General features: G+C 44.6%; 1 protein-coding gene across 1 annotated transcript in view; it reads right to left on the bottom strand.

Annotated features, from left to right (window-relative positions):
• The window catches only part of LOC110512917 (CUB and sushi domain-containing protein 3), a 523013-nt gene that overhangs the window by 414640 nt on the left and 82233 nt on the right, over nucleotides 1-26140 (bottom strand). Inside the window, exon 4 of the mRNA XM_036934833.1 lies at nucleotides 14326-14520. Within this exon, the coding sequence (XP_036790728.1) occupies nucleotides 14326-14520 (195 nt within the window). The remainder of the gene's footprint in view (nucleotides 1-14325; nucleotides 14521-26140) is intronic.

The raw sequence follows: 26140 nt of genomic DNA, 5'->3' as shown, positions 1-26140 counted from the left end.
GTTAGAGTGTAGAGGTGGCAGGGTAGCCTAGTGGTTAGAGTGTAGAGGCGGCAGGGTAGCCTAGTGGTTAGAGTGTAGAGGAGGCAGGGTAGCCTAGTGGTTAGAGTGTAGAGGCGGCAGGGTAGCCTAGTGGTTAGAGTGTAGAGGAGGCAGGGTAGCCTAGTGGTTAGAGTGTAGAGGCGGCAGGGTAGCCTAGTGGTTAGAGTGTAGAGGCGGCAGGGTAGCCTAGTGGTTAGAGGGGAGAGGAGGCAGGGTAGCCTAGTGGTTAGAGTGTAGAGGAGGCAGGGTGGCCTAGTGGTTAGAGTGTAGGGGTGGCAGGGTAGCCTAGTGGTTAGAGTGTAGAGGCGGCAGGGTAGCCTAGTGGTTAGAGTGTAGAGGAGGCAGGGTGGCCTAGTGGTTAGAGCGTTGGCCTAGTGGTTAGAGTGTAGAGGTGGCAGGGTAGCCTAGTGGTTAGAGTGTAGAGGTGGCAGGGTAGCCTAGTGGTTAGAGTGTAGAGGTGGCAGGGTAGCCTAGTGGTTAGAGTGTAGAGGAGGCAGGGTAGCCTAGTGGTTAGAGTGTAGAGGAGGCAGGGTAGCCTAGTGGTTAGAGTGTAGAGGAGGCAGGGTAGCCTAGTGGTTAGAGTGTAGAGGCGGCAGGGTAGCCTAGTGGTTAGAGTGTAGAGGTGGCAGGGTAGCCTAGTGGTTAGAGTGTAGAGGAGGCAGGGTAGCCTAGTGGTTAGAGTGTAGAGGTGGCAGGGTAGCCTAGTGGTTAGAGTGTAGAGGAGGCAGGGTAGCCTAGTGGTTAGAGTGTAGAGGAGGCAGGGTAGCCTAGTGGTTAGAGTGTAGAGGTGGCAGGGTAGCCTAGTGGTTAGAGTGTAGAGGTGGCAGGGTAGACTAGTGGTTAGAGTGTAGAGGAGGCAGGGTAGCCTAGTGGTTAGAGTGTAGAGGAGGCAGGGTAGCCTAGTGGTTAGAGTGTAGAGGAGGCAGGGTAGCCTAGTGGTTAGAGTGTAGAGGAGGCAGGGTAGCCTAGTGGTTAGAGTGTAGAGACGGCAGGGTAGCCTAGTGGTTAGAGTGTAGAGGAGGCAGGGTAGCCTAGTGGTTAGAGTGTAGAGGAGGCAGGGTAGCCTAGTGGTTAGAGTGTAGAGGTGGCAGGGTAGCCTAGTGGTTAGAGTGTAGAGGTGGCAGGGTAGCCTAGTGGTTAGAGTGTAGAGGTGGCAGGGTAGCCTAGTGGTTAGAGTGTAGAGGTGGCAGGGTGGCCTAGTGGTTAGAGCGTTGGCCTAGTGGTTAGAGTGTAGAGGAGGCAGGGTGGCCTAGTGGTTAGAGCGTTGGCCTAGTGGTTAGAGTGTAGAGGAGGCAGGGTGGCCTAGTGGTTAGAGCGTTGGCCTAGTGGTTAGAGTGTAGAGGAGGCAGGGTGGCCTAGTGGTTAGAGCGTTGGCCTAGTGGTTAGAGTGTAGAGGAGGCAGGGTGGCCTAGTGGTTAGAGCGTTGGCCTAGTGGTTAGAGTGTAGAGGAGGCAGGGTGGCCTAGTGGTTAGAGTGTAGAGGTGGCAGGGTAGCCTAGTGGTTAGAGTGTAGAGGTGGCAGGGTAGCCTAGTGGTTAGAGCATAGAGGCGGCAGGGTAGCCTAGTGGTTAGAGTGTAGAGGTGGCAGAGTAGCCTAGTGGTTAGAGTGTAGAGGTGGCAGGGTAGCCTAGTGGTTAGAGTGTAGAGGCGGCAGGGTAGCCTAGTGGTTAGAGTGTAGAGGTGGCAGAGTAGCCTAGTGGTTAGAGTGTAGAGGTGGCAGGGTAGCCTAGTGGTTAGAGTGTAGAGGCGGCAGGGTAGCCTAGTGGTTAGAGTGTAGAGGAGGCAGGGTAGCCTAGTGGTTAGAGTGTAGGGACGGCAGGGTAGCGTAGTGGTTAGAGTGTAGAGGCGGCAGGGTAGCCTAGTGGTTAGAGCGTTGGCCTAGTAACCAGAAGGTTGCAAGTTGAAATCCCCGAGCTGACAAGGTACTAATCTGTCATACTGCCCCTGAACAGGCAGTTAACCCACTGTTCCTAGGCCGTCATTCAAAATAAGAATTTGTTCTTAACTGACTTGCCTGGTTAAATAAAGGTAATAATTAATAATAGTTTTTTTTAATAGATGATAAATGTTAATTTATTTTACGTTATTCATTAATGTTAAGAGAATTTTCCTTTCAAATAATTTGACCATTAAAATGACATTTAGACTGTAAAAAGATGTCCTTCAGCACATTTCTTATAGAGGGTATCAGTCTTCCATCAGATAGTGAAGTCCACTGTATGCAGACTGTTGCATGCATGTCTGCACAGCGTTATATTATCACAGCTCACTGTCAGTAAATATCACACAGTAAAGATTGGAACTACAAGAGAGTTGCACGCCTGCAAAGGTAGAGTTATTTAAAGCTTTGAACGGGTCGATTGGGTTCTGGAGGTGTGTGGGTACAGGTAGAGAGTTGTTTAAAGCTTTGAACGGGTCGATTGGGTTCTGGAGGTGTGTGGGTACAGGTAGAGAGTTGTTTAAAGCTTTGAATGGGTCGATTGGGTTCTGGAGGTGTGTGGGTACAGGTAGAGATTTATTTAAAGCTTTGAACGGGTCGATTGGGTTCTGGAGGTGTGTGGGTACAGGTAGAGAGTTGTTTAAAGCTTTGAATGGGTCGATTGGGTTCTGGAGGTGTGTGGGTACAGGTAGAGATTTATTTAAAGCTTTGAACGGGTCGATTGGGTTCTGGAGGTGTGTGGGTACAGGTAGAGAGTTGTTTAAAGCTTTGAACGGGTCGATTGGGTTCTGGAGGTGTGTGGGTACAGGTAGAGATTTATTTAAAGCTTTGAATGGGTCGATTGGGTTCTGGAGGTGTGTGGGTACAGGTAGAGATTTATTTAAAGCTTTGAACGGGTCGATTGGGTTCTGGAGGTGTGTGGGTACAGGTAGAGATTTATTTAAAGCTTTGAACGGGTCGATTGGGTTCTGGAGGTGTGTGGGTACAGGTAGAGATTTATTTAAAGCTTTGAACGGGTCGATTGGGTTCTGGAGGTGTGTGGTTACAGGTAGAGATTTATTTAAAGCTTTGAATGGGTCGATTGGGTTCTGGAGGTGTGTGGGTACAGGTAGAGATTTATTTAAAGCTTTGAACGGGTCGATTGGGTTCTGGAGGTGTGTGGTTACAGGTAGAGATTTATTTAAAGCTTTGAATGGGTCGATTGGGTTCTGGAGGTGTGTGGTTACAGGTAGAGATTTATTTAAAGCTTTGAATGGGTCGATTGGATTCTGGAGGTGTGTGGTTACAGGTAGAGATTTATTTAAAGCTTTGAACGGGTCGATTGGGTTCTGGAGGTCTGTGGGTACAGGTAGAGAGTTATTTAAAGCTTTGAATGGGTCGATTGGGTTCTGGAGGTGTGTGGTTACAGGTAGAGAGTTATTTAAAGCTTTGAATGGGTCGATTGGGTTCTGGAGGTGTGTGGTTACAGGTAATTGCGTAGGGTTGGTGGGGCCTGTGATGGTTGGGGCCCCCAATGTGATATCTTTTCATGTGGCCCAAAAATCCCTGGCGGCTCCTCCCTGCTCACACCTCCTGTTTGTTACATGCTGCATTAACAACATAGGACAAACAAACTACACCTGATCATGCAACCGATTGGATCAGTATGTGTCCAGAAAGGAATATTAGCAGGCTTCTCTGAATGGCGTTAACACCGAGCTACATCCTGATAAAATAGGCCTGTCTTAACCCCGAGCTACATCCTGACAAAATAGGCCTGTCTTAACACCGAGCTACATCCTGATAAAATAGGCCTGTCTTAACACCGAGCTACATCCTGACAAAATAGGCCTGTTTTAACACCAAGCTACATCCTGACAAATTATTGGGAAACACTACTATACAGTCAGACATCTATAATCCAGGACTGGGAAACACTACTATACAGTCATACATCTATAATCCAGGACTGGGAAACACTACTATACAGTCAGACATCTATAATCCAGGACCAGGACTGGGAAACACTACTATACAGTCATACATCTATAATCCAGGACTGGGAAACACTACTATACAGTCAGACATCTATAATCCAGGACCAGGACTGGGAAACACTACTATACAGTCATACATCTATAATTCAGGACTGGGAAACACTACTATACAGTCATACATCTATAATCCAGGACTAGGACTGGGAAACACTACTATACAGTCATACATCTATAATCCAGGACTGGGAAACACTACTATACAGTCATACATCTATAATCCAGGACTGGGAAACACTACTATACAGTCATACATCTATAATTCAGGACTGGGAAACACTACTATACAGTCATACATCTATAATCCAGGACTGGGAAACACTACTATACAGTCAGACATCTATAATCCCGGACTGGGAAACACTACTATACAGTAATACATCTATAATCCAGGACCAGGAGTGGGAAACACTACTATAAAGTCATACATCTATAATCCAGGACTGAGAAACACTACTATACAGTCAGACATCTATAATCCAGGACCAGGACTGGGAAACACTACTATACAGTCAGACATCTATAATCCCGGACTGGGAAACACTACTATACAGTCATACATCTATAATTCAGGACTGGGAAACACTACTATACAGTCATACATCTATAATCCAGGACTGGGAAACAATACTATACAGTCATACATCTATAATCCAGGACTGGGAAACACTACTATACAGTCAGACATCTATAATCCAGGACCAGGACTGGGAAACACTACTATACAGTCATACATCTATAATCCAGGACTGGGAAACACTACTATACAGTCATACATCTATAATCCAGGACTGGGAAACACTACTATACAGTCATACATCTATAATCCAGGACCAGGACTGGGAAACACTACTATACAGTCATACATCTATAATCCAGGACCAGGACTGGGAAACACTACTATACAGTCATACATCTATAATCCCGGACTGGGAAACACTACTATACAATCATACATCTATAATTCAGGACTGGGAAACACTACTATACAGTCATACATCTATAATTCAGGACTGGGAAACACTACTATACAGTCATACATCTATAATCCAGGACTGGGAAACACTACTATACAGGCATACATCTATAATCCAGGACTGGGAAACACTACTATACAGTCATATATCTATAATCCAGGACTGGGAAACACTACTATACAGTCATACATCTATAATCCAGGACTGGGAAACACTACTATACAGTCAGACATCTATAATCCAGGACTGGGAAACACTACTATAAAGTCATACATCTATAATCCAGGACTGGGAAACACTACTATACAGTCAGACATCTATAATCCAGGACTGGGAAACACTACTATACAGTCAGACATCTATAATCCAGGACTGGGACTGGGAAACACTACTATAAAGTCATACATCTATAATTCAGGACTGGGAAACACTACTATACAGTCAGACATCTATAATCCAGGACTGGGACTGGGAAACAATACTATACAGTCATACATCTATAATCCAGGACTGGGAAACACTACTATACAGTCATACATCTATAATCCAGGACTGGGAAACACTACTATACAGTCATATATCTATAATCCAGGACTGGGAAACACTACTATACAGTCATACATCTATAATCCAGGACTGGGAAACACTACTATACAGTCATACATCTATAATCCAGGACTGGGAAACACTACTATACAGTCAGACATCTATAATCCAGGACTGGGAAACACTACTATAAAGTCATACATCTATAATCCAGGACTGGGAAACACTACTATACAGTCAGACATCTATAATCCAGGACTGGGAAACACTACTATACAGTCAGACATCTATAATCCAGGACTGGGACTGGGAAACACTACTATAAAGTCATACATCTATAATTCAGGACTGGGAAACACTACTATACAGTCATACATCTATAATCCAGGACTGGGAAACACTACTATAAAGTCATACATCTATAATCCAGGACTGGGAAACACTACTATACAGTCAGACATCTATAATCCAGGACTGGGAAACACTACTATACAGTCAGACATCTATAATCCAGGACTGGGAAACACTACTATACAGTCAGACATCTATAATCCAGGACTGGGAAACACTACTATACAGTCAGACATCTATAATCCAGGACTGGGAAACACTACTATACAGTCATACATCTATAATCCAGGACTGGGAAACACTACTATACAGTCATACATCTATAATCCAGGACTGGGAAACACTACTATACAGTCATGCATCTATAATCCAGGACTGGGAAACACTACTATACAGTCAGACATCTATAATCCAGGACTGGGAAACACTACTATACAGTCAGACATCTATAATCCAGGACTGGGACTGGGAAACACTACTATAAAGTCATACATCTATAATTCAGGACTGGGAAACACTACTATACAGTCATACATCTATAATCCAGGACTGGGAAACACTACTATAAAGTCATACATCTATAATCCAGGACTGGGAAACACTACTATACAGTCAGACATCTATAATCCAGGACTGGGAAACACTACTATACAGTCAGACATCTATAATCCAGGACTGGGAAACACTACTATACAGTCAGACATCTATAATCCAGGACTGGGAAACACTACTATACAGTCAGACATCTATAATCCAGGACTGGGAAACACTACTATACAGTCATACATCTATAATCCAGGACTGGGAAACACTACTATACAGTCATACATCTATAATCCAGGACTGGGAAACACTACTATACAGTCATGCATCTATAATCCAGGACTGGGAAACACTACTATACAGTCAGACATCTATAATCCAGGACTGGGAAACACTACTATACAGTCAGACATCTATAATCCAGGACTGGGACTGGGAAACACTACTATAAAGTCATACATCTATAATTCAGGACTGGGAAACACTACTATACAGTCATACATCTATAATCCAGGACTGGGAAACACTACTATAAAGTCATACATCTATAATCCAGGACTGGGAAACACTACTATACAGTCAGACATCTATAATCCAGGACTGGGAAACACTACTATACAGTCAGACATCTATAATCCAGGACTGGGAAACACTACTATACAGTCAGACATCTATAATCCAGGACTGGGAAACACTACTATACAGTCAGACATCTATAATCCAGGACTGGGAAACACTACTATACAGTCATACATCTATAATCCAGGACTGGGAAACACTACTATACAGTCATACATCTATAATCCAGGACTGGGAAACACTACTATACAGTCATGCATCTATAATCCAGGACTGGGAAACACTACTATACAGTCAGACATCTATAATCCAGGACTGGGAAACACTACTATACAGTCATACATCTATAATCCAGGACTGGGAAACACTACTATACAGTCATACATCTATAATCCAGGACTGGGAAACACTACTATACAGTCATGCATCTATAATCCAGGACTGGGAAACACTACTATACAGTCAGACATCTATAATCCAGGACTGGGACTGGGAAACAATACTATACAGTCATACATCTATAATCCAGGACTGGGAAACACTACTATACAGTCATACATCTATAATCCAGGACTGGGAAACACTACTATACAGTCATATATCTATAATCCAGGACTGGGAAACACTACTATACAGTCATACATCTATAATCCAGGACTGGGAAACACCTCCTCCCCCTACTGTATTACCTCACGCTGCTCCTCCCCTACTGTATTACCTCACGCTGCTCCTCCCCCTACTGTATTACCTCACGCTGCACCTCCCCCTACTGTATTACCTCACGCTGCACCTCCCCCTACTGTATTACCTTACGCTGCTCCTCCCCCTACTGTATTACCTCATGCTGCTCCTCCCCCTACTGTATTACCTCACGCTGCTCCTCCCCCTACTGTATTACCTCACGCTGCACCTCCCCCTACTGTATTACCTCACGCTGCACCTCCCCTACTGTATTACCTCACGCTGCACCTCCCCCTACTGTATTACCTCACACTGCACCTCCACCTACTGTATTACCTCACACTGCACCTCCCCCTACTGTATTACCTCACGCTGCACCTCCCCCTACTGTATTACCTCACGCTGCACCTCCCCCTACTGTATTACCTCACGCTGCACCTCCCCCTACTGTATTACCTCAAACTGCTCCTCCCCCTACTGTATTACCTCACGCTGCACCTCCCCCTACTGTGTTACCTCACGCTGCACCTTCCCCTACTGTATTACATCACGCTGCACCTCCCTCTACTGTATTACCTCACACTGCTCCTCCCCCTACTGTATTACCACACGCTGCTGAAACAAGATATACACAAAGATAGCTAGCTATATGTGGATTGTAACAATCTATCTAGCCAGCTAGTTAAACCTAAAGCTAGTTAAGACCTAAAATATAATATTATCCAAGGTAGATGTACATTTTTAAGAGATTTAACGGGACTGCCCCGTTAGAGCTCCTGACAGACGTTCACTACGGTGCATAAAGTTTGTTAGAACCTCTTCAGTTAACTGGTGATAAAACAATGGTTCATTTAAAATTGACTTCGAGTTTCCCTCTGTCAGGCAACATATGAGATGTGAATAGTCAACATTTCATTCCCGAAGTCAGAGTGTATTTCCTCTCACTTCAGCTCAGATAACTGATTTCAAGAAATGTTGCGGAATTTTTTTCTCGTAATTCGGTACATACTTTTCGTTGCAGCGTCGATGTATGCTTCAGAATATGTACAAACTGGAGTATGTATTGGAGAAGTGCCCTCCGTGGAGGGGAGGAGAGGAGGAGAAGGGACAGAGGAGAGGAGGAGAACAGGGAGGAGAGGAGGAGAAGGGACAGAGGAGAGGGGACAGAAGAGAGGAGGAGCACAGGGAGGAGAGGAGGAGAATGGACAGAGGAGAGGGGACAGAGGAGAGGAGGAGAACAGGGAGGAGAGGAGGAGAAGGAACGGAGGAGAGGAGGATAGGAGAACGGGGGCGAGAGGGGTGAAGGGAGGGAGGAGAACAGGGAGGAGAGGGGAAAAGGGACAGAGGAGAGGAGGAGAAGGGAGGAGAAGGGATGGAGGAGAAGAGAACAGGGAGGAGAGAGGATAAGGGACAGAGGAGAGGAGGAGAAGAGAACTGGGAGGAGAACAGGGAGGAGAGGGGAAAAGGGATGGAGGAGAGGAGAAGGAACGGAGGAGAGGAGGATAGGAGAACGGGGATGAAAGGGGTGAAAGGAGGGAGGAGAACAGGGAGGAGAACAGGGAGGAGAACAGGGAGGAGAGGGGAAAAGGGACGGAGGAGAGGAGGAGAGGGGTGAAGGGAGGGAGGAGAACAGGGAGGAGAAGGGGTGAATGGACACTGTAGAGGAAGAGAGGAAACAGGGACAAGGAGATGGGTGAAGGGATGGAGTAGGCGTAGTGTGGTGTTGGAAGCAGTCAGACATCAAGAGGGAATGGGCAGATTCTCAGAAGAAGTAAGATCAAAGAAATATCTGGCTATTCAGAGAATCCACAGACAGAACACCACTCTATGACGAGAGGAGAGGAGAGGAGAGGAGGATAGTACGAGAGGAGGACAGGAGAGGAGGACAGGAGGAGAGGAGAGGAGAGGAGAGGAGAGGAGAGTAGGAGAGGAGGACAGGAGAGGAGGACAGGAGGACGGGAGAGGAGGACAGCAGAGGAGGACAGGAGGACGGGAGAGGAGGACAGGAGGATAGTACGAGAGGAGGAGAGGAGAGGAGAGGAAAGGAGAGGAGAGGAGAGGAGAGGAGAGGGGAGGAGAGGAGAGGAGAGGAGAGGAGAGGAGAGGAGAGGAGAGGAGGACAGGAGGACGGGAGAGGAGGACAGGAGGATAGTACGAGAGGAGGACAGGAGAGGAGGACAGGAGGAGAGGAGAGGGGAGGAGAGGAGAGGAGAGGAGAGGAGAGGAGAGGAATAGAAAATGAGGAGAGGAGGAGGAGATGATTGTCCAAAGCAGCACTGTCCGCACCGCGTTGACCTGAAAGGAATGTGCTGCGGCTAGTGTGAGAAGATAACGCTCTATGTACTGTACACCCTAAATGGCACCCTGTTCACTATATAGTGCACTACTTTTGACCAGAGCCCTATGGGCCCCTATATACTGAATAGGGTGGCATTTGGGCACCAAGACTATGTCTCAGACAACTCCTTCAACCCTCAATCTGCAGGTTTTTACCACTTCTAAGCTGTCAATTCACCAGCATCTGTTGCACCAATTTCCCATTTAAAAAGTATTTCAGGCTCCAACGCCGTGAACAGCCTGTCAGTGGCAGCAGTGATTCTCCCTCTTCTCCTCCTCTACTCCTCTCCTCTCTTCTCCTCCTCTACTCCTCTCCTCTCTTCTCCTCCTCTACTCCTCTCCTCTCTTCTCCTCCTCTACTCCTCTCCTCTCTTCTCCTCCTCTACTCCTCTCCTCTCTTCTCCTCCTCTACTCCTCTCCTCTCTTCTCCTCCTCTACTCCTCTCTTCTCCTCCTCTACTCCTCTCCTCTCTTCTTCTTCTCCTCTACTCCTCTCCTCTCTTCTCCTCCTCTACTCCTCTCCTCTCTTCTCCTCCTCTACTCCTCTCCTCTCTTCTTCTCCTCCTCTACTCCTCTCTTCTCCTCCTCTACTCCTCTCCTCTCTTCTTCTTCTCCTCTACTCCTCTCCTCTCTTCTCCTCCTCTACTCCTCTCCTCTCTTCTCCTCCTCTACTCCTCTCCTCTCTTCTTCTTCTCCTCTACTCCTCTCCTCTCTTCTCCTCCTCTACTCCTCTCCTCTCTTCTCCTCCTCTACTCCTCTCCTCTCTTCTCCTCCTCTACTCCTCTCCTCTCTTCTTCTTCTCCTCTACTCCTCTCCTCTCTTCTCCTCTTCTACTCCTCTCCTCTCTTCTCCTCCTCTACTCCTCTCCTCTCTTCTCCTCCTCTACTCCTCTCCTCTCTTCTCCTCTTCTACTCCTCTCCTCTCTTCTCCTCTTCTACTCCTCTCCTCTCTTCTCCTCTTCTACTCCTCTCCTCTCTTCTCCTCTTCTACTCCTCTCCTCTCTTCTCCTCCTCTCCTCCTCTCCTCTCTTCTCCTCCTCTACTCCTCTCCTCTCTTCTCCTCCTCTACTCCTCTCCTCTCTTCTTCTCCTCCTCTACTCCTCTCCTCTCTTCTTCTCCTCCTCTCCTCTCTTCTTCTCCTCCTCTCCTCTCTTCTTCTCCTCTTCTACTCCTCTCCTCTCTTCTTCTTCTCCTCTCCTCACTTCTCATCTCTTCTTCTCCTCCTCTACTCCTCTCCTCTCTTCTCCTCTTCTACTCCTCTCCTCTCTTCTCTTCCTCTACTCCTCTCCTCTCTTCTTCTCCTCCTCTACTCCTCTCCTCTCTTCTGCTTCTCCTCCTCTCCTCTCTTCTTCTCCTCCTCTCCTCACTTCTCCTCTCTTCTTCTCCTCCTCTACTCCTCTGGTCTCTTCTTCTTCTCCTCCTTACCTCTCTTCTTTTCCTCCTCTATTCCTCTCCTCTCTTCTTCTTCTCCTCCTCTCCTCCTCTCCTCTCCTCTCTTCTTCTCCTCCTCTACTCCTCTCCTCTCTTCTACTCCTCCTCTCCTCTCTTCTTCTCCTCCTCTATTCCTCTCCTCTCTTCTTCTTCTCCTCCTCTCCTCCTCTCCTCTCCTCTCCTCACTTCTCCTCTCTTCTTCTCCTCCTCTAATCCTCTCCTCTCTTCTCCTCCTCCTCTCCTCTCTTCTTCTTCTCCTCATCTCCTCACTTCTCCTCTCTTCTTCTCCTCCTCTAATCCTCTCCTCTCTTCTCCTCCTCCTCTCCTCTCTTCTTCTTCTCCTCATCTCCTCACTTCTCCTCTCTTCTTCTCCTCCTCTAATCCTCTCCTCTCTTCTCCTCCTCCTCTCCTCTCTTCTTCTTCTCCTCATCTCCTCACTTCTCCTCTCTTCTTCTCCTCCTCTAATCCTCTCCTCTCTTCTCCTCCTCCTCTCCTCTCTTCTTCTTCTCCTCATCTCCTCACTTCTCCTCTCTTCTTCTCCTCCGCCTCTCTTCTCTTCTTCTTCTCCTTTCCTCTCTTCTTCTCCTCTCCTCTCTTCTTCTCCTCATCTCCTCACTTCTCCTCTCTTCTTCTTCTCCTCCTCTCCTCACTTCTCCTCTCTTCTCCTCCCTCCTCCTCTCCCCTCCTCTCTTCTCCTCCTTTCCAATCTTCTCCTCTCCTCATCTCTTTCTCCTCCTCTCCTCTCTTCTCCTCCTTTCATATCTTCTCCTCCCTCCTCTCTTCTCCTATCTTCTTCTCTCCTCTCTACTCCTCCTCTCCTATTTTCTCCTCTCTTTCTCCTCCTCTCCTCTACTCTTGATTCCTCATCTCCTTCTCTCAGTGCAGTCAGATTGCACAGTGGTTTGGTGGTTATGTTTTCTTTGGCATTCCTCTGGGGCAACAGATTATCATTAAAGAGGAGCTTGATTTGGCTTTCCCTCTAAGAGAGAGACAACATATGTGGTCTGAGTCTGGGGTCCTAGGGTTGGTTAGACAGCAGCACACTGAACCAACACTGTGGGAAACTAATGGCAACTACTCACAGGCTCCAAAGAAGATAGATGCAATACTATTAGTTGGTGAAATAGAGTGAAAGGGAATTGGGTCAGTAAATATCATAGGACCTAGTATGTTGTTTATAATATGTTAGTGCAGAATAAGTGGTTGATAAGGTCATGAGTTAGGAGAGTCAATGCAGTAATGTCTCCTGCAGTGAACTGCTGTCTATCGTATCATCATGAGGCTACCACTGTATACTTGTGGACTGATCGAGATAACAAGTCAGATCTTGAACTATTCGTTGACGGGATAGATAGGTGAACCTTTCTATGTGGAGAAATGTCATCCCCCCCCATAAATAAATGAGTATCTATGATGTCATAAATGAGTATCTATGATGTCATAAATGAGTATCTATGATGTCATAAATGAGTATCGATGATGTCATAAATGAGTATCTATGATGTCATAAATGAGTGTCTATGATGTCATAAATGAGTGTCTATGATGACTATTTCAATCTGTCCCTGTAGCCACCCCGTATAACCTGCATCTTTAAGTGCGTGGGGTAGTGAACGTGTCCCAAAGGGCACCGTATTCCCTAAATAGGCCACTACTTTCGACCCTATGGGCCCTGGTGAAAAGTAGTGCACTTAAATAGGGAATAGAGTGTCCATTTGGGATGCACTTGGGACATACTCATACTGGTTGGAAAAAGTATTTGATTGTCCGACTTGAGTAAAAGTAAAGATACCTTAATAGAAAATGACTCAAGTAAAAGTGGAAGTCACCCTGTAAAATACTACTTGAATAAAAGTCTAAAATAATTTGGTTTATTTTATCAAAAGTAAAATGGAATTGCTAAATATATACTTAAGTATCAAATGTAAAAGTATAAATAATTTCAAATTCCTTTATATTAAGCAAACCAGACGGTACAATGTTCAATGTTATTTTATTGACAGATAGCCAGGGGAGCACTCCAACACTCAGACATAATTTACAAAAAAAGCATTTGTGTTTAGTGAGTCTTCCAGATCAGAGGCAGTAGGGATGGACCAGGGATGTTCTCTTGATAAGTGTGTAAAATTGGACCATTTTCCTGTCAAAATGTAACAAGTACTTTTGGGTGTCAGGGGAAAATGTAAGGAGTCAAAAAAAAATACTTTATTTTCTTTAGGAATGTAGTGAAGTAAATGTAAAAGTTGCCAAAAATATACATTTGGAAAGTAAAAGTACAAATACCTCATAAAACTACTTAAGTAGTACTTTAAAGTATTTTTTTTACTTAAGTACTTTACACCACTGCTGGTGCCAGTCACGACGTGGTACTCACCTCAGATATAGTCTGGGTAAATACCGGGAGACAAAACACATTACATTCTTCTATGATAGAATCCCAACCAAAGTCAATTCAGAACCGCGAAGGATCAAAGGCCTGTGGCTCTTTACAGATAAACAGGAAGTCAGATTGCAAAGCGACCCGGAGTACAGTGACAGTATTAGAGAACATTATATTTTCTGTGGAACAACCAAGATTCAATAGTGTGCTGGGAATTTCATCCTGGTTCGTCGCCACAACGTCAAACAAGACAAATCGAAAACTAGATTAGACTTGATTCAAGAGCCAATCGAGAAAGAAATAAAAGCCCGTGGGCCAATCCCACTGTGTCAATAAGAAGGAATCATGTTTTGAGTCCCAAATTGAACCTTATTCCCTATATAGTGCCCTACTTAAGACCCAGGCCTATAGGGCTGTAGTTACAAGTATTTCACTATGTAGGGAATAGGGTGCCATTGGGAACAAGCCCAATGTTATTAAAGCCAGTCTCACCTCTGCAGATGGGGACAGGGAAGTCCCAGACGGCCATATTGCCTGTGTTGAGGACACAGGTAAGGAGGGAGTGACCGTCCAACACGTAGCCCGTCACACACCTGTAGTGGATCGTGTTCCCGATGTTGAACCGTGTTCCGTTTAGGATGCCTTTAGGTGGAACACCAGGGTTCCCACAGGCGCTGCTCCTTAACTCTGGAACACAGGACAGAGGGAATGTTACCACAGACACTACTCCTTAACTCTGGAACACAGACAAAATGTTACCACAGACACTACTCCTTAACTCTGGAACACAGACAGAATGTTACCACAGACACTGCTCCTTAACTCTGGAACACAGACAGAATGTTATCACAGACACTACTCCTTAACTCTGGAACACAGACAGAATGTTACCACAGACACTACTCCTTAACTCTGGAACACAGACACAGACAGAATGTTACCACAGACACTACTCCTTAACTCTGGAACACAGACACAGACAGAATGTTACCACAGACACTGCTCCTTAACTCTGGAACACAGGACAGAGGGAATGTTACCACAGACACTACTCCTTAACTCTGGAACACAGACAGAATGTTACCACAGACACTACTCCTTAACTCTGGAACACAGACAGAATGTTACCACAGACACTGATCCTTAACTCTGGAACACAGGACAGAGGGAATGTTACCACAGACACTACTCCTTAACTCTGGAACACAGACAGAATGTTACCACAGACACTACTCCTTAACTCTGGAACACAGACAGAGGGAATGTTACCACAGACACTACTCCTTAACTCTGGAACACAGACACAGACAGAATGTTACCACAGACACTACTCCTTAACTCTGGAACACAGACAGAATGTTATCACAGACACTACTCCTTAACTCTGGAACACAGACAGAATGTTACCACAGACACTACTCCTTAACTCTGGAACACAGGACAGAATGTTACCACAGACACTACTCCTTAACTCTGGAACACAGACACAGACAGAATGTTACCACAGACACTACTCCTTAACTCTGGAACACAGACACAGACAGAATGTTACCACAGACACTACTCCTTAACTCTGGAACACAGACAGAATGTTACCACAGACACTACTCCTTAACTCTGGAACACAGACACAGACAGAATGTTACCACAGACACTGCTCCTTAACTCTGGAACACAAACAGAATGTTACCACAGACACTACTCCTTAACTCTGGAACACAGGACAGAATGTCACTAAATCCACTTCAATCAGTGTAGGTGAAGGGGAGGAGACGGAGAAGGGGAAGGGGAGGTTAAAGAAGGATTTGTGGTGAACGAGCAAGACAAAAGATTTAATAGCCTTTGAACGGGGTATGTTAGTATATGCCAGGCGCACCAGTTTGTGTCAAGAACTGAAACGCTGCCGGGTTTTTCACACTCAATAGTTTCCTGTGTTTATGACGAACGGTCCACCACCCAAAGGGCATCCAGCCAACTGGACACAACTGCATTTCTATTTATTATGGATAACCATTAGTTCCTGTCAAGGCAGCCAGCTACTCTTCCTGGGGTTTATTATGGATCCCCATTAGTTCCTGTCAAGGCAGTAGCTACTCTTCCTGGGGTTTATTATGGATAACCATTAGTTCCTGTCAAGGCAGCAGCTACTCTTCCTGGGGTTTATTATGGATCCCCATTAGTTCCTGTCAAGGCAGCAGCTACTCTTCCTGGGATCCAGCTAAATGAAGGCAGTTTATACAATTATACAGCAATACATTCATAACATTTTTCATAAAACATTAGGTGTGTGTCCTCAGGCCCTTACTCCACTACCACATATCTACAACACAAAATCCATGTGTATGTGTGTGTATAGTGGGTATGTTATCGTGTGTGTGTCTTAGCCTATGTTTGTGTCTCTTCACAGTCCCCGCTGTTCCATAAGGTGTATTTTCATCTGTTTTTTAAATATGATGTGGAATAGAGTTCCATGTAGTCATGGCTCTATGTAGTACTGTGTGCCTCCCATAGTCTGTTCTGGACTTGAGGACTGTGAAGGGACCTCTGGTGGCATGTCTTGTGGGGTATGCATGGGGTGTCTGAGCTGTGTGGTAGTCATTTAAACAGACAGCTCGGTGCTTTCAACATGTCAATACCTCTCACAAATACAAGTAGTGACGAAGCCAATCTCTCCTCCACTTTGAGCCAGGAGAGATTGACATGCAGACCGAGGCTCTGCATCTGTCCCCGTGCTCCTAGTCCTTAGTGCTGCTTATGACATCATCGATCACCACATTCTTTTGGAGAGATTGGAAACCCTAATTGGTCTACACGGACAAGTTCTGGCCTGGTTTAGATAGTTCTGGCCTGGTTTATATAGTTCTGGCCTGGTTTAGATCTTATCTGTCGGAAATATATCAGTTTGTCTCTGTGGATGGTTTGTCTTCTGACAAATCACTTGTAAGATTCGGTGTTCCTCAAGGTTCCGTTTTAGGACCACTATTGTTTTCACTAAATATTCTACCTCTTGGTGGTGTCATTCGGAAACATAATGTTAACTTTCACTGCTATGCGGACGACACACAGCTGTACATTTCAATGAAACATGGTGAAGCCCCAAAATTGCCCTCGCTGGAAGCCTGTGTTTCAGACAAGGAAGTGGATGTCAGCAAATGTTTTACTTTAAAACTCTGACAAAACAGAGATGCTAGTTCTAAGGTCCCAAGAAACAAAGAGATCTTCCGTTGGATCTGACAATTAATCTTGATGGTTGTAAAGTCGTCTCAAATAAAACTGTGAAGGACCTCGGCGTTACTCTGGACCCTGATCTCTCTTTTGACGAACATATCAAGAATGTTTCAAGGACAGCTTTTTTCCATCTACGTAACATTGCAAAAATCTCATTTTTGAGATCAATTTGAGATCAACTCCCCAATTTTTGAGATTTTTTTTAGATCAAAATGATGCATAAAAGCTTATTCATGCTTTTGTCCCTTCTAAACTAGACTACTGCAATGCTCTACTTTCCGGCTACCCGGATAAAGCACTAAATAAACTTCAGTTAGTGCTAAATACGGCGGCTAGAATCCTGACTAGAACCCCAAAATGTGATCATATTACTCCAGTGCTAGCCTCTCTACACTGGCTTCCTGTTAAGGCAAGGGCTGATTTCAAGGTTTTACTGCTAACCTACAACTCATTACATGGGCTTGCTCCTACCTATCTTTCCGATTTGGTCCTGCCATACATACCTACACGTACGCTACGGTCACAAGACGCAGGCCTCCTTACTGTCCCTAGAATTTCTAAGCAAACAGCTGGAAGCAGGGCTTTCTCCTATAGAGCTCCATTTTTATGGAACGGTCTGCCTATCCATGTGAGAAATGCAGACTCGGTCTCGACCTTTAAGTCTTTATTGAAGACTCATCTCTTCAGTAGGTCCTATGATTGAATGTAGTCTGGCCCAGGGGTGCGAAGGTGAACGTAAAGGCACTGGAGCGATGAACCGCCCTTGCTGTCTCTGCCTGGCTGGTTTCCCTTTTCTCCACTGGGTTTCTCTGCCTCTAACCCTATTACAGGGCCTGAGTCACTGGCTTACTGGTGCTCTTCCATGCCGTCCCTAGGAGGGGTGTGTCACTTGAGTAGGTTGAGTCACTGATGTGATCTTCTTGTTGAGGTTGGCGCCCCCTCGGGTTTGTGCCGTGGGGGAGATCTTCGTGGGCTATACTCAGCCTTGTCTCAGGGTAGTAAGTTGGGGGTTGAAGATATTCCTCTTGTGGTGTGGGGGCTGTGCTTCGGCACAGGTTGGCCCTGTCTGGGGATATCGGACAGGGCCACAGCGTCTCCCGACCCCGCCTGTCTCATCCTCCAGTATCTATGCTACAATAGTTTATGTGTCGTGGGGCTAGGGTCAATCTGTTATATCTGGTGTAATTTTCCTGTCTTATCCAGTATCCTGTATGAATTTAAGCTCCCTCTAATTCTCTCTCCCTCCCCTCCCTGAGGACCAGAGCCCTGGAACCATGCCTCAGGACTATCTGGCCTGATGTCTCCTTGCTGTCTCCAGTCCACCTGGCCGTGCTGCTGCTCCAGTTTCAACTGTTCTGCCTGCGGCTATGGAACTCTGACCTGTTCACCGGATGTGCTACCTGTCCCAAACCTGCTGTTTTCAACTCTCTCACTCTACCGGACCTGCTGTCTCTAACTCTGAATGATCGGCTATGAAAAGCCAACTGACATTTACTCCTGAGGTGCTGATCTGTTGCACCCTCGACAACCACTGTGATTATTATTATCTGACCCTGCTGGTCATCTATGAACATTTGAACATCTTGGCCATGTTCTGTTATAATCTCCACCCGGCACAGCCAGAAGAGGACTGGCCACCTCTCAGAGCCTGGTTCCTCTCTAGGTTTCTTCCTAGGTTCTGGCCTTTCTAGGGAGTTTTTCCTAGCCACTTCTACACCTGCATTGCTTGCTGTTTGGGGTTTCAGGCTGGGTTTCTGTACAGCACTTTGAGATATCAGCTGATGTACGAAGGGCTATATAAATACATTTGATTGATTGATATTATTAATGTTTGCTCTCTCAATATTAGTTAGAATGTGTTCTTAATGTTTTGTACACTAAAGTGTATATTGGTGATGCAATGTTAAACTGTTAAACCCATAAACCTCTCAGTGAAGCTTACCACTGGTTTAATAACAACATTCATATCCAATGGTTGGAGTTCTGACACATTTGGGCCCACCTGCCCAATATGTGTAAAAGACTAAGTTTGCTCAATTAAACCACTGACAAAAGTTGAATTTGTGTTGCTATATTGTTTTAGAAATGAATGTCTATGTACATTGCTACTGATGACAGAGTAGAATATGTTGAATGTCAATGCACTGTGAATGAATGTAATAATTACACACATCAGGGAGCACGTCTGGTGAAACTGGTCAGGGCTCCATAGCAGGCAGAACAGTTGAAACGCCACGTCTGGTGAAACTGGTCAGGGCTCCATAGCCGCAGGCAGAACAGCTGAAACGCCACGTCTGGTGAAACTGGTCAGGGCTCCATAGCCGCAGGCAGAACAGCTGAAACGCCACGTCTGGTGAAACTGGTCAGGGCTCCATAGCCGCAGGCAGAACAGTTGAAACGCCATTTCCACACACCGTATATAGACTTTTTTTTCCCTATTGTGTTATTGACTGTACGTTTTGTTTATTCCATGTGTATCTCTGTTGTTGTTGTTTGTGTCGAACTGCTATGCTTTATCTTGGCCAGGTCGCAGTTGTAAATGAGAACTTGTTCTCAACTAGCCTTCCTTGGTTAAATAAAGGTGAAATATATATATTTATTTATTTTTAAATTGTTATATTGTTTTTGAAATGATTGTCTATGTACTGAGGACAGAGTAGAATATGTTGAACATCAACGCAGTGTGAATTAATATAATAATTACACACATCAGTTAAAACAACTGCTGTGCGATATAAATTAAAAAGGATTAATTCCGTCAAGCAGTTTGATAGAAAACATATTGCAGTCGAGTGTAGATACTATCAATGTTGTGTTTGTGTACCATCTGTCTTTCAGCTAATTATTCTGGAAACAGACTAAGGGGGTTTGCATCCCAAATGGCCCCCCTATTCCCCCAATGTAGTGCACTACTTTTGACCTAGGTCAATAGTGGTTAAAAGCAGTGCACTACATAGGGAATATGGTGTTGTTTTTTTGGGGGGGGGGGGACACGTCCCTAGAACCACGTTTCCTCTTAGAGTGAAACTGCTGTCTGTGAAGAACACGTTTGAAAACCTAAATCATAAAGTTTACTGGCAGAGAGACAGAAACAGTCGTTCTTTCCACTGCTCGTTCTCTGTAACCCGTCCACAGTTCTCACAGGTCTTCATTTCTATACAGTTAATGTATTTACTACGTGTCGTCTACAGCCTTCTGGGAGCTTCTGTGTGTTTATCTCGGAAAGAGGTTTTTGGGGTAAAAAGCAGGAGACACATTTCTGTCTCGTATCAATAAATCTCTCCAAAAGCAGAATTGAATCTTGTGTGCACTAGCTATCTGGACTGTCTGTCACGAGATATTACATGTGTATTGTCTATGATTACGTCTAGGAGTTTTTATTTGGGTTGGATTTCTGCCACGTCCACGAGTCTGATCTGATAACAGATGATAACGGACAGATGGATTAATGGTGGAACTATAATCATCAGATGATAACCGACAGAGGGATTAATGGTGAAGCTATAATCATCAGATGATAACGGACAGATGGATTAATGGTAGAACTATAATCATCAGATGATAACAGACAGAGGGATTAATGGTGGAGCTATAATCATCAGATGATAACAGACAGAGAGATTAATGGTAGAACTATAATCATCAGATGATAACCGACAGAGGGATTAATGGTGGAGCTATAATCATCAGATGATAACCGACAGAGGGATTAATGGTGAAGCTATAATCATCAGATGATAACCAACAGATGGATTAATGGTGGAGCTATAATCATCAGATGATAACCAACAGAGGGATTAATGGTGGAGCTATAATCATCAGATGATAACCAACAGAGGGATTAATGGTAGAACTATAATCATCAGATGATAACCAACAGAGGGATTAATGGTGGAGCTATAATCATCAGATGATAACCAACAGAGAGATTAATGGTAGAACTACAATCTTCAGATGATAACCGACAGAGGGATTAATGGTAGAACTATAATCATCAGATGACAACCGACAGAGGGATTAATGGTAGAACTATAATCATCAGATGATAACAGACAGAGAGATTAATGGTGGAGCTATAATCATCAGATGATAACCAACAGAGGGATTAATGGTAGAACTATAATCATCAGATGATAACAGACAGAGAGATTAATGGTAGAACTACAATCTTCAGATGATAACGGACAGATGGATTAATGGTAGAACTATAATCATCAGATGATAACAGACAGAGGGACAATGGTGAAGCTATAATCATCAGATGGATTTGTTTGGAAAATGAACGGGATGGGCCAATACAGTATAACAGCACATTGAACCATTTCACAGCACATCACAATGTTTACAAATCTACTTGAAAATATATCTTTACATATTAGAAGAGAAACCAATATGTCCTATTCAGTTCACTATGGAATAGAGTATTCTATTACAGCCAATAACTAGCAACGAATAGGCAGGTATGAAAATACATTTCTAAACCCGTCTGCTACACAATATGTTAGCATCAGAATCTGATGAAATGTTGAATCAAGCCTATGTCTCCCCACCCCACACCAGCTTCTCAAACCTCTTTTAAAAGTTAGCTACAGTATATAGCTACAAAAGTGAAAGGAATTTGCTCGTAAGGAATAGTTCTGTGATCCTGGCCCGGCCCATTCCCCCATTAAATCCAAGAGGAACCGTGATTTACTGGTTGGTCATGGTTCTGGTTTAAATCAATGGAGGCATTTTGCTAAAATTATAACAGTTCTGACCCAATTACCTTTTGGTGTATTGAAATACATTATATGGTGATAGAGTCTAAGAACGGATGGATAGACAATATGTTAAAGACAAATGTTATGCATTTCTTTCTGATAAAGTCCTATATTGGCCAACAGAAGCCATTCCAAACATGGCCTGTCAGAAGGCAGACTCAAGTTAAGCTGAATTTTTTTTTTTAGCTCAAATGTTAAACTGAAAATATGGAAAGTCATCTTGCCAAGTTTGAAACAAACGCATATAAACACTCATTATAACTCTAGGGGCGTGGCTACGTTTCATGACAAACACTCATTATAACTCTAGGGGCGTGGCTACGTTTCATATAAACACTCATTATAACTTGAGGGGCGTGGCTACGTTTCACATAAACACTCATTATAACTCGAGGGGCGTGGCTACGTTTCATATAAACACTCATTATAACTCTAGGGGCGTGGCTACGTTTCATGACAAACACTCATTATAACTCTAGGGGCGTGGCTACGTTTCATGACAAACACTCATTATAACTCTAGGGGCGTGGCTACGTTTCATGACAAACACTCGATTTTAACTCTAGGGGCGTGGCTACGTTTCATATAAACACTCATTATAACTCGAGGGGCGTGGCTACGTTTCATATAAACACTCATTATAACTCGAGGGGCGTGGCTACGTTTCATATAAACACTCATTATAACTCGAGGGGCGTGGCTACGTTTCATATAAACACATAACTCGAGGGGCGTGGCTACGTTTCATATAAACACTCATTATAACTCTAGGGGCGTGGCTACGTTTCATGACAAACACTCATTATAACTCTAGGGGCGTGGCTACGTTTCATGACAAACACTCATTATAACTCTAGGGGCGTGGCTACATTTCATATAAACACTCATTATAACTTGAGGGGCGTGGCTACGTTTCATATAAACACTCATTATAACTCTAGGGGCGTGGCTACGTTTCATATAAACACTCATTATAAAACTGGGGGCGTGGCTCCGTTTCATGACAAACACTCATTATAACTCGAGGGGCGTGGCTACGTTTCATATAAACACTCATTATAACTCGAGGGGCGTGGCCACGTTTCATATAAACACTCATTATAACTCTAGGGGCGTGGCTACGTTTCATATAAACACTCATTATAACTCGAGGGGCGTGGCTACGTTTCATATAAACACTCATTATAACTTGAGGGGCGTGGCTACGTTTCATATAAACACTCATTATAACTCTAGGGGCGTGGCTACGTTTCATATAAACACTCATTATAAAACTGGGGGCGTGGCTCCGTTTCATGACAAACACTCATTATAACTCGAGGGGCGTGGCTACGTTTCATATAAACACTCATTATAACTCGAGGGGCGTGGCCACGTTTCATATAAACACTCATTATAACTCTAGGGGCGTGGCTACGTTTCATGACAAACAGGAAACAAAGATAACCCAATCAGAAAAATCAGGTCAATTCCATGCCCAGTCCAGCAGTACATGAGCTCATAATGCTTCTGGTCAACACTGCAGAGTAGCACTAAATAGATGTCCTCCTTTCATTTAGCTACAACACAGAATAAATAATTACCCACAGTTTGTAATTGAAAAGATTTTTTTTTTTTAAATGACTATATATCGACTTTCAGAAATTATTATTATGAAAGAGAACGGTGTGTTTTTTCACTAGTGAATCGTGGGGGTTGTTCAATGACAGACGTGGATTTGTTTACATTCTTATCACTTGATGGTTTCATTTCAGAGAGACAAATAATCATGTTGTGTTTGCGAAACGCTATATATCTGCCTCCCTCTCAGAGAAACAGTAGAACTACTAGGTTTTTACACAGTCACATGTAACAAATAACTACTTTAATTTTTTTAACTGTGAAAATTATACATTTGTGACATCAATATTTAAAAACATGTTAAAATACTGAATCAATACAGTAATATGAGTCCTGTACGTAAAATACTGAATCAATACAAATCAAATCAACTTGATTTGTCACATACACATGGTTAGCAGGTGTTAATGCGAGTGCAGCGAAATGCTTGTGCTTCTAGTTCCGACCGTGCAGTAATATCTAACAAGTAATCTAACCTAACATTTCCACAACAACTACCTTATACACACAAGTGTAAAGGAATGAATGAGAATATGTACATAAAGATATATGAATGAGTGATGGTGCAGAACGGCATAGACAAGATGCAGTAGATGGTATAGAGTACAGTATATACATATATGAGTAATGTAAGGTATGTAAACATTATATAAAGTGGCATTGTTTAAAGTGGCTAGTGATACATTACATCAAGATGGCAAGATGTAGTAGATGGTATAGAGTACAGTATATACATATGAGATGTGTAATGTAGGGTAAGTAAACATTATATAATATAAAGTGGCTAGTGATAAATTGATTACATCAATTTTTCCATTATTAAAGTGGCTGGAGTTGAGTCAGTATGTTGGCAGCAGCCATTCAATGTTAGCGATGGCTGTTTAACAGTCTGATGGCCTTGAGATAGAAGCTGTTTTTCAGTCTCTCGGTCCCTGCTTTGATGCACCTGTACTGACCTCCCCTTCTGGATGTTAGCAGGGTGAACAGGTAGTGGCTCGGGTGGTTGTTGTCCTTGATGATCTTTTTGGCCTTCCTGTGACATCGGGTGGTGTAGGTGTCCTGGAGGGCAGGTAGTTTGCACCCGGTGATGCGTTGTGCAGACCTCACTACCCTCTGGAGAGCCATACGGTTATGGGCGGAGCAGCTGTCGTACCAGGCGGTGATACAGCCCGACAGGATGCTCTCGATTGTGCATCTGTAAAAGTGTGTGAGTGTTTTTGGTGACAAGCCAAATTTCTTCAGCCACCTGAGGTTGAAGAGGCGCTGCTGCGCCTTCTTCACGATGCTGTCTGTGTGCGTGGACCATTTCAGTTTGTCCGTGATGTGTACGCTGAGGAACTTAAAACTCTCCACCCTCTCCACTACTGTCCCGTTGATGTGGATGGGGTGCTCCCTCTGCTGTTTCCTGAAGTCCACGATCATCTCATTTGTTTTGTTGACATTGAGTGTGAGGTTATTTTCCTGACACCACACTCCGAGGGCCCTCACCTCCTCCCTGTAGGCCGTCTCGTCGTTGTTGGTACTCAAGCATACCACTGTAGTGTCGTCTGCAAACCTGATGATTGAGTTGGAGGCGTGCATGGCCACGCAGTCGTGGGTGAACAGGGAGTACAGGAGAGGGCTGAGAACGCACCCTTGTGGAGCCCCAGTGTTGAGTATCAGCGGGGTGGAGATGTTGTTACCTACCCTCACCACCTGGGGGCGGCCCGTCAGGAAGTCCAGTACCCAGTTGCACAGGGCGGGGTCGAGACCCAGGGTCTCGAGCTTAAGGACGAGTTTGGAGGGTACAATGGTGTTAAATGCTGAGCTGTAGTCAATGGACAGCATTCTTACATGGGTATTCCTCTTGTCCAGATGGGTTAGGTCAGTGTGCAGTGTGGTGGCGATTGCGTCGTCTGTGGACCTATTGGGGCGATAAGCAAATTGGAGTGGGTCTAGGGTGTCAGGTAGGACGGAGGTGATATGGTCCTTGACTAGTCTCTCAAAGCACTTCATGATGACGGAAGTGAGTGCTACGGGGCGGTAGTCGTTTAGCTCAGTTACCTTAGCTTTCTTGGGAACAGGAACAATGGTGACCCTCTTGAAGCATGTGGGGACAGCAGACTGGGATAAGGATTGATTGAATATGTCTGTAAACACACCAGCCAGCTGGTCTGTGCATGCTCTGAGGATGCGGCTGGGGATGCCGTCTGGGCCGGCAGCCTTGCGAGGGTTTACACCTTTAAATGTTTTACTCACGTTGGCTACAGTGAAGGAAAGCCCGCAGGTTTTGGTAGCGGGCCATGTCAGTGATACTGTATTGTCCTCAAAGCGAGCAAAAACGTTGTTTAGTTTGTCTGGGAGCAAGACATCGTGATCCGCAACAGGGCTGGTTTTTCTTTTGTAGTCCGTGATTGACTGTAGACCCTGCCACATACCTCTCGTGTCTGAGCCGTTGAATTGCGATTACACTTTGCCTCTGTACTGATGCTTAGCTTGTTTGATAGCCTTGCGGAGGGAATAGCTGCACTGTTTGTATTCGGTCATGTTACCAGACACCTTGCCCTGATTAAAAGCAGTGGTTCGCACTTCAGTTTTGTGCGAATGCTGCCATCAATCCACAGTTTCTGGTTGGGGAAGTTTTAATAGTTGCTGTGTGTACAACATCACCGATGCACTTGTTAGTAAACTCACACACCGAATCAGCGTATTCATCAATG

The sequence above is a fragment of the Oncorhynchus mykiss genome, chromosome 2 (genome assembly GCF_013265735.2).
Source record: "Oncorhynchus mykiss isolate Arlee chromosome 2, USDA_OmykA_1.1, whole genome shotgun sequence".
Taxonomy (NCBI): Eukaryota; Metazoa; Chordata; class Actinopteri; order Salmoniformes; family Salmonidae; genus Oncorhynchus; species Oncorhynchus mykiss.
Note: the sequence above shows the minus strand (reverse complement) of the source record. Positions and strands in the feature narration are given on the sequence as shown.